The 17,600-nt window shown below is 45.8% G+C and overlaps 1 protein-coding gene across 1 annotated transcript in view; it reads left to right on the top strand.

Annotated features, from left to right (window-relative positions):
* LOC137358433 (probable G-protein coupled receptor 139) overlaps window positions 1–4,868 on the top strand; it is a 34,113-nt gene extending 29,245 nt beyond the window's left edge. The window contains exon 3 of the mRNA XM_068024394.1: window positions 3,976–4,868. Within this exon, the coding sequence (XP_067880495.1) occupies window positions 3,976–4,868 (893 nt within the window). The remainder of the gene's footprint in view (window positions 1–3,975) is intronic.
* The last annotated feature ends 12,732 nt before the right edge of the window (window positions 4,869–17,600 follow it).

The raw sequence follows: 17,600 nt of genomic DNA, 5'->3' as shown, positions 1-17,600 counted from the left end.
ACTCCCAATCACGTATAACTCTTGTGCTCGCATGACCATCATTGTCTTTCGATTAACAAGGCTCTTGATTTTAAAGCTGTCTTTCTTGTTACCAAATTCCTTCATGGTCTCTTCTGCTGAACTGGATTTTATGTGCACCCCTGAGTCATGGTCGGAAGGGAGGGGAGGGGGAGGTGCAAATAGAATCATGTTGAGTGATGGGGCAGATGGCCCATCACCAACCCACCGCAAAACAATGTTGCCTGGGGCAGGATCGGGCGATTGAGGCCCTAAAGTGGCCCATTCGCGGTAGTTTAAGCGCTTCTTCCCACCACTGCTGGGATCTAACCAGCAGCAGGGGTACCTATGCGATTTGAGGAGGATGCCTTGTATAATGGGGCGCCCTTTCGGTGGGCTTGGGCTCCCTCCTCTGTGGGCAATCTATGGCCCATGGAGTGCCCTGTCCAGGAAACAATGAAACTCCCAGGAATCCCTCCCCCCTGGGCTTCACGACCAATCTCCAATTGCCCTCACTTGGGGCCGTCCAGATTGCCTCTGACGACATCCCTTCATCATAAAACCAAGAAGTGCTGGGAACACTCATTAGGTCTGGCAGCATCTATGGAATGAGCAGCAAAGTTAATGTTTCAGGTTAGTGACCTTTCATCAGAACTGGCAAAGGTTAGAAGTTTATTTATTTATTTAGAGATACAGCACCGAGTCTGTGCCGACCATTAACCACCCATTTATACTAATCCTACACTAATCCCATATTTCTACCACATCCTCACCTGTCCCTACATTCCCCGACCACCTACCTATACTAGGGGCAATTTATAATGGCCAATTTACCTATCAAGTCTTTTGTTGGTGGAAGGAAACCGGAGCACTCGGCGAAAACCCATGCTGATTTGCAAACTCCACACAGGCAGTACCCAGAATTGAACCCGTGTCGCTGGAGCTGTGAGGCTGCGGTGCTAACCACTGCGCCACTGTCCCGCCCTAATGTAATAGGTTTTAAGCAAATCAAGTGGAGGTGGGGCAAAAGAGAACAAATCAGAAGGTATTGATCGCACAAAGGGTCACAGAGAATAACTAACATGGAAGTCATTGGGCAAAAGCAAATACAAAGAGTGTGTTAATGGCGTGGTGAAAGACAAAGCGTTAGTACAGAGAGGGTGTTAAATGGCAGAATAATGAAAGCTCTAGCCACATGCAAGAATATGAGGGAAACAAAAGTGGGCAGGCACATGGCAATAAAACATTGTAATGATGGAACAAACTAAAATAAAATGAAATTAAAAAAAATCAAAGTAATACTAAAATAGAAAGGGTTCTATGCATGCTCTGAAAGTATTGAACTCAACGTTCAGTCTGGCATGCTGTAGTGTGCATAATCAGTCAATGGGGTGCTGTTCCTTCAGGTTGTGTTGATGTTCACTGGAACACTGCAGCAATCCCAGGGCACAGATGTGAGCATGAGAGCAGGGAGGTGGTGTGTTGAAATGGCAATCAACCGGAAGCTCGGGGTCGTGATTTCGGACTGAGTGGAGGTGCTCCGCAAAGTAGTTGCCCAATCTGTGTTTGCTCTCTCCAATGCAGAGGAGACCACATTGTGAGCAGCGAATACAGTACCCTAACATCTTCTGGGAAACAGGATCAGAGGCGAAGGGACCCAATCGCATTGTGCCTAATGCGACCTTCCTACCCAAAGTGAAGAGAGCCCCCTTTAGGTGGAATTACACGAGCAGTTAGTGGGAGCCCCGCCACTTGTGCAGGCCATCCAGTGAAACAAGGTCGTCTCTTGCAGGCTTGGGGCCTCCTCCACGGGTAATCTGTGCCCCCTCAGCAGCAAAGGCAGCACCTCTGGTAAACATCCTGCACTCAACACGCAGCCTCGTCCATCTGCTGGGAACTACTGGACTGCCACCGGTGACCCTGCAACACCTACATTGGGTCTGGGACTCTAAAGCTGCTCCTGCTCCCAGGCCTCGTGCGATAGCAGCAGTGCCCCCCGCTTCCTTATTGGCCCAGGCAAAGCTGCTATACTTACTTTGGCTATGAGTCTCTAGTTGTGGCCCTGGTACCCGGACAACTGAGGTACTGACAATGGTCCCCAGACGCTGACTGATCATTCATACCCAAACACATTTAATTGGGCTCCAACCTCCTGTAATGGTCCGTGCCCAAGGACTGGTTTATTACCATCAGTGCCCTTCTAGTCCCTCACAGATCCCAGAGGACACCACCCCACACTTACCTGGAATCTAGAGCTCCTGCAATCCTTCCAGGCCTAGTTAGTATCGGCATTGACCCGTGCTCTGTGGCAGGCCCCAGCGAACCTGCCACATTTAACTGGGATGTGGGGCTCCAGCAATGCATCTGGTCCCAGACTTGGTGTAGTACCAACAGTGGCTCCTCCTCCCTGAATGGCCCCGTGATCCCCCAAACTTACCTTGGGTCTAGGACTCCAGTGATGGCCCTGGTTCCAGGAATGAAGTTCTTCCGGGAGAGGCTCCACTCCCAAGCAGGCCCCAGTGACTAGAAAAATCTTATCTGGTGTTCAGGGTATCCAAGAATGGGCCTGAACCCAGTGCTGGTGTAGTACTGGGGGTGGCCTCCACTGCCTCAATGACCCTCATGAAAGGTCACAGACCTGAAACGTTCACTCTGCTTCTCTCTACACAGATGCTTCCTGAGCTGTTGAGTAATTCCAGGGCTTACTATTTTTTTAATCTTTATATTTGGCTTCCAATTGAGGGAGGAGTGAGGAGATAGTCCTTATTTCTCATTATTGTATATATTGATTTCTAAACCCGATAATAACAATCAGTTCCCCACATTTTTTTTTCAAATTAAAACAAAATGCCGTTTGCTTCGGACATTGTAAGGCTTGTAGTTTAAGAGAACATTTTTACTTTATTTTTCGTTGTATGTCAGCATTTGGTGGTTTTAGCTGTATTGTTGCCATGCCAATCTGATATAAAACAGGCTGGCTGATGCCCATGAACCACCCCATCACCAAGATAAACAAAATAAATGGCTTTCCCATTACCCCACCAAAAAAAAACCGTACATTTAATATGTGACCTCCCCGACAGCTGCACAACGTGCAGAGGTCACACATTCCCCTCCCCACAATACACATGTAGAGTTAACTCGCCACCCCCCACCCCGCCCCCGCACTATAATAAAAATACTAAATTGCCCCCTCACTACCTCGATGGTGCCAGCTTTCCCTGGACGGGAAACAGAAGGCGTATCAGTGCCAGCCGCCACGCGCAAGGTCACAGACAGTTGGCAAGTTCGCAGTGAAAGGAACATTCATTTATTCATATCCTTTATTGCAATATTTAAAGTTGGGACCCACCGCTGAGTGGGGTTTGGATCGGCCATGGAGCCTCACTGCCACCAAGAAGATTGAGACTAGTAATGCTGGCATTGAACTCATCAATATTCTGCCCAGTGTTTCAGCCCACTGACCCTTGGTCTGAAATGTGAGAGATGAAAGTTTGAACAGATTTAAAGGAGTTGGGGGCATTATGATCAGCATTGACCTTAACAATTTCACAATCAGACTTTTGACATTTAAACTCTCCTGGCTTCTACCATATCACAGATCTTCCTGTTTGTTCTTTCAGGTCTAATTATTTCACTGCATCACTGAATACAGCAACATATTTGTCATTCTCAATAAGTCCTCAAAGTAACAGGGGTGTGGGGCTCCAGCAATGCATATGGTCCCAGGCGTACCTGGGAGTGGAGCCTCTCCTGGAAGTACTCCATCCCTGGAACCAGGGCCATCACTGGAGTCCTGGACACAAGGTAAGTTTTGGGGGTCAGCGGGCCAGTCAGGGAGGCGGAGCCACTGCTGGTACTACACTGAGTCTGGGACCAGATGTATTGCTGGAGCCCCACACCCCAGTTAAGTTGAGTCCTTGTAACTTTGCTCCAAGCCTGATGTCTGACTTCCCTGTTTATTTCCCTTCCTCACAGCTAACTTGCTGACGATTGGGATCCTGTGTCGAAGAAAGTGTGGCCTCTCCAAATGTGTCACTCGCTACCTGGTGGCCATGGCAGTGGCGGATCTACTGGTCATTATCCTTGACCTGATATTGAGGCACATTCCCATTCGTTATCGGGCACAATTTCTGTTCCTGTTGTCCGTCCCCATATGTAATATCCATGCTGTTCTACTTTACGCAGCCACAGACTGTTCTGTCTGGTTCACTGTCACTTTCACCTTTGATCGATTTGTGGCCATTTGTTGCCAGAAGCTGAAAAGTAAATATTGCACCGAGAAAACGGCGGTTGTGGTTCTGGGAACAGTGACTGCGCTGAGCTGTCTGAAGAACATCTTTTGGTTTTTTATGTTAACAACTCGCTATCAGCTGTTCAACCAATCTACGTTTTGTTACATAACAATGGCTGGTCTGACCAAGTGGTTCTGGGGAGCAATCGAGTTCCTCAATCATAGTCTAACGGTGCTTGTTCCCTTTGTGGTGATTCTGTTGCTCAATGCAATGACCGTCAGGCACATTTTAGTGAGCAACAGAGGTCGCAGGAGACTCCGGGTTCAGAGCAATGGGGAGAATCACAGAGACCCAGAGATGGAGAGCCGAAGGAAATCCATCATTTTACTGTTAGTTATCTCAGCCAATTTCATCCTGTTATGGACAACGTTGATGGTGTATTGGCTGTGGAACCGGATGTTTTGGTTGGGGTATCGGTCTGTCCCTGGTCTTGTGCGGGAAGCGGGCTTTATGCTGCAGCTCCTGGGTTGCTGCACAAACACTGCGATTTATGCTGTTACCCAGACTCAGTTTCGGGAGCAGGTGAAGAATGTGCTGAAATATCCATTTACTCGAATTGTTAAATTAATTCAATGATGTGAGGGATTGAATCATTGACCCATCCCAACGCTCTTGGGGGCGGGATCTGTCGCTCTGGTGGCACAGCAGGGTCTGAGCCTGTCGCTATGTTGACGGGGGAGTTGGGCGAGGGCTAAATGGGGTTGAGGTCTGTCACTATGTTGACAGAGCGGGGGCGTTGCCTGTTGCTATTGTTTTGGAGTGGGAGCTGGGCCTGTATGGATGGTGACAGGGCGAGGCCAGACCTGATCACCACGGTCACGTAGAGTGGTGGCGAGGACTGTTCCATATTTTGACGTGAGAGTTGGGGCATACAGACATGCAAACATCCGGACATACGAATTCGGAGAAGGAGTAGGTGACTCCACCCTTCGAGCCTGCTCCTCCATTCAATAGGTTCATGACTGAACTGATTACTCCACATTTCTGCCTAACCCCGATAACCTTCCACACCTGGGGCGGGGCCTAATTTACATGGGGAGGGGCTGACGGGGCGTGGCCTGTTCCTCATGGTGATGGCCAGGAGTGGGGAGTTCAGGCCTGATCCACATGGTGATGGGCAGTGTGGACAAGGCCTGTCGCCTTGAAGCAAGGAGTTGGCTGTTCCAAAGGTGACGCTGCAATGACAGGTTGCAGTGCCTGACGTCCACCGGCCCCGCTCACTGCTTCGCCGATTGGAAGATAGAGGGCTCGAGAGGAAAGCATCACCAGTGGCCCCGCTCTCCGGCGCTCTCTGTGGCAACCAGGGCAACAAGTACCGGAAGAGAAAAATGGTGTGAAGCTTCAGCCTGAATATTTCAAAATAATGTGTGACCCTGTTGAACCCTGTATGATCCTTAATAATCCTTTTCACACATTAAATGGTTTTAGATCATTTGTAATACATTATAACTCTTCCAAATCATCTATAATTATTTGGAACCCTTTATCGTTCTTAGAAATATTTAATAACCTTGTATAATGTTTTATAATCTTTCATAAACCTTCATAAAACTTCCTAATATTTCGAACTTTTATAATAATCCATAAGTCTCTATAATTCTTCATAATGCTTAATAATCCTTTCTACTCCTTTATAATGGTTTCCAATTCATTATAATTATTTATGATACTTTATAACCCTCTATAATGCTTTGCAATTCTTTATAAACCTTCATGATCCTTAAAAACCTTCATAACACATTATAACCGGTTATAATACTTCCAAATCCTACAAGGCACGTTATATCTCTTTTCAATCTTTATATCCCTTTATGAGCCTTATAATCAGTTATTATCCTTTATAGTACTTTAAAATGAACAGTAAGACTTGATAATCCTTTTAACTGCTTTATAATACTTTCTAATCTCTTGTGAACTCACAGGACAACGTTCTTGCTTGCAGTGTGTCCTTGCTGAACTGCACTTGTGATGCTGCCTGCAGTGTCAGCATTTTGGTAGAGGTCACATGACCAGGAGGCACAGTAGTACAATATTGCATTTCTATCCCAAACAGTCCAGTTTTCATACAGAAATAACAACAGTGAATTGCACAAATTATTATTTACACTGTGAGTTGCCCACTTCACCCATTACGCACACAACCGCTCCAATGCATTAACAGATCCTTATTCCCGTGACACTCTGCACATGCATCGCTCGCAGAGGGCTGAATTGTATATTCCTGCTGCCAAAACCGGCGGCGGGCAAAAACAGGCAGCGCATCGCTGAGCCGCCATGATCCTAATTCCGATGGTTCATTTAAATAGCTGGGACGGGTTGCCCCCACCCCACAGCCCGACAACGTGGAGGGGGCCGGCTGTCCATCCCTGGCAATGGTATCAGCAGCTTGTGTGCAGGAGCTGACGTTATTTTTAATGGGCTTTGAGCCCTGCTGTCGCATTTCAAGTTTTAAAGGTGCAGTTATTAAAACAAAAATGCATTTATTTTGCCCCTCTCTCAGCCCCAATAACCATAAACTTAATTTGTCAGTCACTCCTGTTAATACTTCTGGCTTCTGTCGTATGTTTGCTATTGGAAGCGTAGTTTGGCTGCAGCATGATATTAGTCTTTGTACCGGACTACTTTCCATGCCTTCAGTAGGTGTGTTTCTCCACTCAAGTATTGGCTGGTAAACATCTATGCCGGGTTTGCTCGCTTTCCTTATGATTCCTTTGGCGATTTTCATGGTTGCCTCAGCCTCTTCATTTGATGGGGGATAGTGAGGGGATGATATATGGTGTTGAATTTTCCAATCCTTTATGAAGCAGCGGAATTATTCACTCGTGAACTGAGAGCCATTGTCGTTCATCACAATGTCTGGAACGCCAGAGCAACTGAAGTCTGCTTTCAGGCAGTCAACAATCTCACCGACAGTCTTTGAAGTCAGCTGGTTTATCCTCCCAGTAGTCAGAATAGTTGTCAATGGTGACAATATATTCAGTACCTGTGGGAGTAAAGAGGCCTACTCCCATCTACACCCATAGTCCGTCTGGGATGTCATGTGTCATCAGCGGTTCTTTGGCTTGCTTAGCTTGGTACACGTTCCATGCACTGCACAGGCTGATGTGTTTCTTGTTTTCATTTCTCATGTTTGACCAGTAGAGCACTTCTATTGCCTTCCTCACACTTGACAAAATTCTTTGCTGGTTTGCATGGATGCGCTTTAGCGGCTCTCCTCTCAACTCCTGAGGAATAATGAATTTATTTCCTTTGTAAAAGATGCCATCTTAGCCTGTCAAGTCATATCTGTCTGCCCAATAAGCTGTTGTAACCACAGGAGTGTCTTTGATCCTTTCAGGCCATCTTTTCCTCACTACTTCTTTCAAAGCATGGACAGCTGCATCTTGTTGGGTTGTTCATTTGATTTGAGTAAGGAGCTTGTCAACCAGATTCAATGTCTCTGCTCTTACAGAGCATGTAACGCTGAAGCTTCACGTTGGATCTGGAAGATTTCACACTCTGTTGTCGCATCCTCTACTTTCTTCATTGGGAGTGCTGCTCTCGGCAGCATGTCAGTGATGTGCATTTGCTTCCCTTGCTTGTATTTCACGTCCAGATGATATCTCTGTAACCGAATAACATACTTTGAAGATGCTTTGGAGCAGATAGTAGTGGCTTAAGGAAAACACGTTGAAGTGGCTTGTGGTCAAAATCGACTGTTACTGTATCTCTTCAAAGTAGGTATTGATAACTTTTTCACAAGCAAAGACAATGGCCAAGCAGTGTTTCTCGATCTGAGCACAGCGTCGTTCCTTCTTCGTTTATGCCCTGGATGCAAATGCAACCAATTGTTCTGACAGCGTTAAGTTTGCCCCAAGTCCTATCTCGCTGGCATCAGAATGCAGGGTTAATTCATCACCTACATCATAGTATTTCAACAGTGGCATTCCCATCACTAGTTTCCTGATTTTAGTGAATGTTGCTTCTTGCCCTGTGACCCAATATGTGGGCAAAGATGTTGTGTTTGCCCTCACAGGAGAAGACTCAAGTTCCATACCATAAATCGACCTTAACCGAGGGACAAAAGAGGGTGAGGAAATTAAGGAAATTGATAGCTGCTGAGAAAAAGTATTGGAGAAACCTGGGGGACCAAAATCTGACAAGTCCCCAAGACCGGATGCCCTACACACTACAGTTCTAAAGAAATAGTAGATGTCTTGTCTATGGTTTTCCAGAATCCCTTAGACTCAGGACTGGATCCGTCATATTGGAAGTTGGCAAATGTTATAATGCGTGTTAAGAAAAGAAGTACAGAGAAAACAGGGAACCCCATGCCAGTTAGCCAAACATCAGTCATTGGGAAGATGCTGGAAACTATTCTTAAACAAATATTAACATTTAATTTGGAAAAACAAAGAATGTTGAGAACAAGTCAGCTTGCTTTTACTAACGGGAGATCCAGTTTGGCACATTTATTAGAATTTTTTGAGGATGTAAATAGTATGCCACAGGGCCGGGTCCACGATGGCCTGTCTGAGATGGGACTCCAGGTCGAGCATCCAATCTCGGCTTCCTGCCTATTGGTCGATCCCTTTGCATACTCCTGACAGAAGACACGGATGTGAATATAAAGAACAAAGAACAGTACAGCACAGGAACAGGCCATTCGGCCCTCCAAGCCTGCGCCGATCTTGATGCCTGCCTAAACTAACACCTTCTGCACTTCAGGGGCCCATATCCCTCTATTCCCTTCCGACTCATTTATTTGTCAAGGTGTCTCTTCAACGTCGCTATCGTATCTGCTTCTACCACCTCCCCCGGCAGCAAGTTCCAGGCACTCACCACCCTCTGTGTAAAGAAATTGCCTCGCACATCCCCTCTAAACATTGACCCTCGCACCTTAAACCTATGTCCCCTAGTAACTGACTCTTCCACCCTCGGAGAAAGCTTCTGACTATCCACTCTGTCCATGCCGCTCATAACTTTGTAAACCTCTATCATGTTGCCCCTCCATCTCCGTCGTTCCAGTGTAAACAATCCGAGTTTTTCCACCCTCTCCTCATAGCTAATGCCCTCCAGACCAGGCAACATCGTGGTAAACCTCCTCTTTACCCTCTCCATAGCCTCCACGTCCTTCTGGTAGTGTGGCGACCAGAATTTCACGCAATATTCCAAGTGTGGCCTAACTAAGGTTCTGTACAGCTGCAACATGGCTTGCCAATTTTTATACTCTATGCCTCGACCGATGAAGGCAAGCATGCCGTATGCCTTCTTGACTACCTTATCCACCTGCGTTGCCACTTTCAGTGACCTGTGGACCTGTATGCCCAGATCTCTCTGCCTGTCAATACTCCTGAGGGTTCTGCCATTTACTGTATACCTCCCACCTGCATTAGACCTTCCAAAGTGCATTACATCACATTTGTCTGGATTAAACTCCTTCTGCCATTTCTCCGCCCAAGTCTCCACCGATCTATATCCTGTTGTATCCTCTGACAATCCTCATCATTATCCGCAACTCCACCAACCTTTGTGTTATCCGCAAACTTACTAATCACAGAAGCTACATTTTCCTCCAAATCATTTATATATACTACAAACAGCAAAGGTCCCAGCACTGATCCCTGCAGAACACCACTAGTCACATCCCTCCATTCAGAAAAGTACCCTAACACTACTAACCTCTGTCTTCTTTGACCAATTTCCTCCCTAATTTCCCCCCAACAGTGAACCCCTTATTCAGGGCCAGGGACACCTTCCTCTCGGTCTTGAGGAAAAACACTGCCTTCCCACACATTTTTGAGGGTGGAACAATGGGGATGGTAGCCGACAACCTCGGCCAGTGCCTTTACGCGTGTCATATTTGGGTGGGTGTCAATCTTCACCCTATGCTGTCTTGTTAAAAGCTTAAAAGGCGCTAGATTAACAGGAACGGCTGCAGCAGCTGCTGCAGCATAGGAAGGCCCCGCCACGGAGGGAACTGAGAAGCCTTGGAGTAGAAGAGTTACACCCACCATGTGTTGAGAGTGAGAGAGGAAAAGCAATTATCAAATATAGCAATAACTTGATAGGATAAGCAGTCAGAGGCTGAGGCGAAGAGGCTGAGGGAGAGGAAGGCAAGGAGGAAATAGTATTTTACAGCTGCAAAATTACAGAGCAGTCTTAATGCCTGTCCTCTGGTTGGAGGGGGCTGATGTCTTCACCTGGAAGAGCTGAAGTTCCCCAGGCACACACTTTTCCAGATATCATGAAGCAACAATGAAGACTCTTCCCCTGGGCAGCTTCCACTGTCACACACCACAGGGTGGGGAAGGAGCTCCCGATTCGATGCTAACAACTCAGAAGCCCCATATTGAAACAGGCAAGAGCTGGATAATATCCAGGCTTAGGCTGATAAGTGGCAAGTAACATTCGTGCCATACAAGTGCCAGACAATGACCATCTCCAACAAGAAAGAATCCACTTGACATTAAATGGCATTACCATCGCCGTATCCCATACTATTAACACCGTAGGGGCTACCATTGACCAGAAACTGAACTGGAGTAGCCTTATAAATATACTGGCTGCAAGAGCAAGTCATAGGCTTGGAATGCTGTGGTGAGTAACTCACCTCCTCACTCCCCAAAGTTAGCCCAACATCTACAAGGCACAAGTCGGGATGTGAAAGAATACTCTACTCTTGCCTGGATGGGTGCCACTCCAACAACACTCAAGAAGCTCGACACGATCCAGGATAAAGGAGCCCACTTGATTGTCACCCCAGCCACAAACATTCACTTCCTCCACCACCGTCGCACAGGGGCAGCAGTGTGCACCATCTACAAAATGCACAGCAGCAACGCACCAATCCTCCTTAGTCAGCAACTTCCAATCCTGCGATCTCCACCAACTAGAAGGACAAGGGCAGCAAATGCATGGGAACATCACCACCTGCAAGTTCCCTTTCAAGTCACACACCATCCTGACTGGGACCCATATCGGCCACTCCTTCACTGTCGCAGGGTCAAAATGCTGGCGTTCCTTCTTAACAGCACTGTGGGTGTACCTAACTCACATGGACTGCAGCGTTAAAGAAGGCAGCTCACCACCACCTTGTCAAGGGTACATAGTGTTGGGCAATAAATGCTGGCCTACTAGCGACGCCCACATCCCATGAATGAATAAAAAAACAGCCCGACGTTGGTTATTCTTCCTTTTTCTCGTTCCCCCCTCCAACAATTAAATACGAAAGGACTGCAATGCTGAAACAAACTCATGGAAGAGCTTTCAGTTCCTTCATCTTCCTGTTCCTTTTCCTTGTTTACAGAATAAGTGGAAAACATCTTCCTTTCAGTCTCGTTCTCTCTCCCCCTGCAGCAGTTGTACTTGCACAACCTCCAGTCTCCCGCCTCAGCACACTGTCCACAATCAGCAATCAGCCGAAAATCCTTGTGCACCCGGAAGTCAGTGGTCCAAATTGGGCAAGAGCCAACACCAGTGCTTTACCTGTCCTGGGAGCGTTTGATGGGGACAGTGCAGAGGGAGGTTTACTCTGTACCTAACCCGTGCTGTAGCTGCCCTGGGAGCATATTAAACGAAGCTGATTGCTATTCCCCAAGCGTGAATTTCTAGGCATTAAACTCTGAGACAGTGTTTGTGTTAGTCATTTCTGCTTTCATAAAATCCCTTCTGTTTCTGTCTGTCGCTTTGGTCCTTTTTCCATGAGTATTTCCTTCATTTTTCAGTGCTTATTTTTTCCATTTAATGAAGGGAGCAGTCACTACCAGTTGCCATCATGATCTCCCTTAACTGGCCCTTGCACTGACTCCATCCCACTCCCTGGCTGATATCTGGACTGAACCAGCCTGTTTACAACCTAGGCTTCCTATTCGGCTCTGAGCTCAGCTTCCAACGCCATCACCCAGACTTCCTCCCTCCGAATCTTTGTCCATCTCTGCCTCTGCCTCAGCTCCTCTGCTGCTAATTCTTTCATTCATTCCATTGTTAGCTCCACACTCGACTAATACAACCTACTTATCTTTTGCCTCCCAGCTTGTCCCCTCCATAATCTTCAGCTCATCTAAAACTCTGCTGCTCACGTCCTACATCACAGTAAGTCCTGTTCACCCTTCACCCCTGTTCCTGCTGACCTATATTGGCTTCTGGTCTGGTAATGCCTCATATTCAAAACTCGTATTCTCGTGTTCAGGCCCAACTCATTAAACATTTTCCAGTAGCGAAACTGCATCTTAAAAATGGCAATTGTTAACATGTTTATGTTTATTATTTTGCCCTAAGAAACTTTAACCCCCAGGGTGGCAGTTTGTTTGCATACAAATGTCACAAAGGGGACAGAAGAGACAGGGGAGGAGGTAGAAATCTGCTTGGACTGTAATGCAAAACACTATCACCTCTACATTCCCATTTTCCAAGTTACACACTATCTAGATATGGAAATAGATCACCATTCCTGCATCGTCACTGGGTCAAAAGTCTGAGATCCTTTCTGTATAGTATTGTGGTAGCATCTTCACCACACGACTGCAGTGGTTCACGATGAAGACCCAACATTTCATCATGGTAACCAGGGATGGACAAGTAATGCCAGTCTTGTCAGTGTCACTCATATCCTGAGAACAAATATACATGAAATAAAATATAAATAAAATCAATAACTTTGCATTTGACTGATTGAAACCAGGCTTGGCCTGTGATCAGAGCAGGACATCATATTCTGATAAACATATTGTCAACTTAATTGGCCTCAACGGCCCTTTGTGTGTGCTATTCTGCTGTTATCAGGGTGCAAGTAACAATGAGCCACTGGCTCAAAAACTGCTGGACACCAATTGTACACATCAGATAATTAATCAATGGCTTGTTTCACCACAGAATCGGAGATGTGGTAGGGAGTATGGGATTAATGTAGGATTAGTATAAATGGGTGGTTTGTGGTCGGCACAGACTCGGTGGGCCGAAGGACCTGTTTCAGTCCTGTATCTGTCTATGAATTATGCAGCATGGAAGCAATTCGTTTAGTCTCGCGTGCCAGTATCATTTTTAAAAGAGCTCTATATTTTGTCCCTCTTGCCTATTCTTTTCCCATATGTCTGCCAATCACCTCTCCACCTCCGCCAGTATTAATCCAGTTCCCTTTTGAAACTTACCAGTGAATTGATTCCATCAGGTTTCAGACAGTGCATTCTAAATTTTAATAACTCGCTGTATATGAACACGGCTATTAAAGGTCCCCTTTAAAGCAGTTGATCTAAGGAGAACAATTCCAGCTTCTTCAATCTTCCACATAACTGAAATCACCGAGCCATATCATCATTCCAGTAAATTTCCCCTGCACCCTCTCCAAGGCTTTGACATCCTTTCGAATATGTAATGTCCAGAATAAGTCACAACTGTTCAGCTGAAAACTAATCAATGCTTCATCAAGTTGTCGCATAGCTTCCTTGCTTTTTCATTCACTGCCTCTATATATAATGCCAAAGACTCGAGATGCATTTTAACAAGCTTAACAACATGTCGTCCCACATTCAAAGACTTGTGTGCATGTGCCTAATCTGTGCCTGCACCTCCGTAAACAAAGAACAAAAGAACAAAGAAAATTACAGCACAGGAACAGGCCCTGCGGCCCTCCAAGCCTACGCCGATCCAAATCCTCTAACTGAACCTGTCGCCTATTTTCTAAGGGTCTGTATCTCTTTACTTCCTGCCCATTCATGTATCTGTCTAGATACATCTTAAAAGACGCTATCGTGCCCGCGTCTACCACCTCCGCTGGCAATGTGTTCCATGCACCCACCACCCTCTGCATAAAGAACTTTCCACGCATATCCCCCCTAAACTTTTCCCCTTTCACTTTTAACTCGTGTCCCCTTGTAACTGAATCCCCCACTCTGGGAAAAAGCTTCTTGCTATCCAACCTGTCTATACCTCTCATGATTTTGTACACCTCAATCAGGTCCCCCCTCAACCTCCGTCTTTCTAATGAAAATCATCCTAATCTACTCAACCTCTCTTCATAGCCAGCGCCCTCCATACCAGGCAACATCCTGGTGAACCTCCACTGCACCCTTTCCAAAGCATCCACATCCTTTTGGCAATGTGGCGACCAGAACTGCACGCAGTATTCCAAATGTGGCCGAAACAAAGTCCTGTACAACTGGAACATGACCTGCCAACTCTTGTACTCAATACCCCGTCCGATGAAGGAAAGCATGCCGTATGCCTTCTTGACCACTCTATTGACCTGCGTTGCCACCTTCAGGGAACAATGGACCTGAACACCCAAATCTCTCTGCGCATCAATTTTCCCCAGGACTTTTCCATTTACTGTATAGTTCACTCTTGAATTGGATCTTCCAAAATGCATCACCTCGCATTTGCCCTGATTGAACTCCATCTGCCATTTCTCTGCCCAACTCTCCAGTCTAACTATATTCTGCTGTATTCTCTGACAGTCCCCTTCACTATCTGCTACTCCACCAATCTTAGTGTCGTCTGCAAACTTGCTAATCAGACCACCTATACTTTCCTCCAAATTATTTATGTATATCACAAACAACAGTGGTCCCAGCACGGATCCCTGTGGAACACCACTGGTCACACGTCTCCATTTTGAGAAACTCCCTTCCACTGCTACTCTCTGTCTCCTGTTGCCCAGCCAGTTCTTCATCCATCTAGCGAGTACACCTTGGACCCCATGCGCCTTCACTTTCTCCATCAGCCTACCATGGGGAACCTTATCAAACGCCTTACTGAAGTCCATGTATACGACATCTACAGCTCTTCCTTCATCAATCAACTTTGTCACTTCCTCAAAGAATTCTATTAAGTTGGTAAGACATGACCTTCCCTGCACAAAACCATGTTGCCTATCACTGATAAGCCCATTTTCTTCCAGATGGAAATAGATCCTATCCCTCAGTATCTTCTCCAGCAGCTTCCCTACCACTGATGTCAGGCTCACCGGTCTATAATTACCTGGATTATCCCTGCTATCCTTCTTAAACAAGGGGACAACATTAGCAATTCACCAGTCCTCCGGGACCTCACCCGTGTTTAAGGATGTTGCAAAGATATCTGTTAAGGCCCCAACTATTTCCTCTCTCGCTTCCCTCAGTAACCTGGGATAGATCCCATCCGGATCTGGGGACTTGTTCACCTTAATGCCTTTTAGAATACCCAACACTTCCTCCCTCCTTATGCCAACTTGACCTAGAGTAATCAAACATCTGTCCCTAACCTCAACATCCGTCATGTCCCTCTCCTCGGTGAATACCGATGCAAAGTACTCATTTAGAATCTCACCCATTTTCTCTGACTCCACGCATAACTTTCCTCCTTTGTCCTGGAGTGGGCCAATCCTTTCTCTAGTTACCCTCTTGCTCCTTATATATGAATAAAAGGCTTTGGGAATTTCCTTAACCCTGTTTGCTAAAGATATTTCATGACCCCTTTTAGCCCTCTTAATTCCTCGTTTCAGATTGCGCCTACAATCCCGGTATTCTTTCAAAGCTTCGTCTTTCTTCAGCCACCTAGACCTTATGTATGCTTCCTTTTTCCTCTTAGCTAGTCTCACAATTTCACCTGTCATCCATGGTTCCCTAATCTTGCCATTTCTATCCCTCATTTTCACAGGAACATGTCTCTCCTGCACGCTAATCAACCTCTCTTTAAAAGACTCCCACATATCAAATGTGGATTTACCTTCAAAGAGCTGCTCCTAATCTACATTCCCCAGCTCCTGCCGAATTTTGGTATATTTGGCTTTCCCCCAATTTAGCACTCTTCCTTTAGGACCACTCTCGTCTTTATCCATGAGTATTCTAAAACTTACGGAATTCTGATCACTGTTCCCTAAGTAGTCCCCTACTGAAACGACAACCACCTGGCCCGGCTCATTCCCCAACACAGGTCCAGTATGCCCCCTTCCCGAGTTGGACTATTTACATACTGCTCTGGAAAACCCTGCGGATGCTTCTTGCAAATTCTGCTCAATCTGGACCTCTAACACGAAGTGAATCCCAGTCAATGTTAGGAAAATTAAAATCTCCTATCACCACCACCCTGTTGCTCCTACAGCTTTCCATAATCTGTTCACATATTTGTACCTCTATCTCACGCTCGCTGTTGGGAGGCCTGTAGTACAGCCCCAACATTGTTACCGCACCCTTCCTATTTCTGAGTTCTGCCCATATTGCCTCACAGCTCGAGTCCTCCATAGTGCATTCCTTCAGCACAGCTGTGATATCCTCTTTGAACAGTAATGCAACTCCTCCACCCCTTTTTCCTCCCTCTCTATCCCTCCTGAAGCATCGGTATCCTGGGATATTTAGTTGACAATCATGCCCTTCCCTTAACCAAGTCTCAGTAATAGCAATAACATCATACTCCCAGGTACTAATCCATTGTATCATTTAATTTATATTGCCTCTCCTCATTCTTCCTCCCAAATCTATCCTTCACACTTATTTGCATTAAAACGCATTGTGTGCTGCTTTATTTCACCAATGTGCCTATGTCCTTCTGACGCTTTCTACTATTCTCATCACTGTTCACATTTCCCAGACAAATGTCATCTGCAAATATTGAAATTATGTCATTTATGTATAAGTCTGTGTCATTAACATGTGACAAAAATGAGCAGTGTCTTAATACCAATCCGTGGGGAAAACCACTGTATACTCCCATTCAGTCTCAACAACAACTGTTCACAACATCTCGCTGCTTTCTGTTTCTTAGTCAATGTCATGTCCACACTATCACTGCCTCTTTAATCCATGGAGCACAGTTTTCCTAACAAGTCCATTAAATGGCAGTTGATCATGCAATTTGGATATCCATATAAATATCATCAACCGCACTGCCCTCCTCAACCATCTTCATCATTTGATTAAGTTGCTCAAGGATGATTTAGAATTCACATATCCAGGCATCTTGTTATTACAAACTCATGTCTTGCTTTTTTTTCCCCAAGCCACAAATAATTTGTCCCAGATTATAGAATCGAAACGGCTCCCCAACGTTTCACCGATTTTAGAATGAATGACCTGTCATTGCAGGGTTACCCAGTTCTCCTTTTTCAAACAGGGTGTAACATTTGTAACCCCAGTCCTCTGTCACCATTCCCATATATAAGAGGATTCAACAATTCTGGCCACTACCTCTGATTTATTCACATATCTTTCCACCAGCAACCCACATACATCCCATCCTGATTGGGTAAAGCTTATCCTTTATTGTCGTTCAAAAAGTGTTGGATTGAAAGGGGTTAACTGAACCTGTTTTTTTTAGTGCTTGGAATTGACGTTAGTCTTCATTGACCGTAGCTGT

Source organism: Heterodontus francisci, chromosome 49 (genome assembly GCF_036365525.1).
Source record: "Heterodontus francisci isolate sHetFra1 chromosome 49, sHetFra1.hap1, whole genome shotgun sequence".
Lineage (NCBI taxonomy): Eukaryota > Metazoa > Chordata > Chondrichthyes > Heterodontiformes > Heterodontidae > Heterodontus > Heterodontus francisci.
Note: the sequence above shows the minus strand (reverse complement) of the source record. Positions and strands in the feature narration are given on the sequence as shown.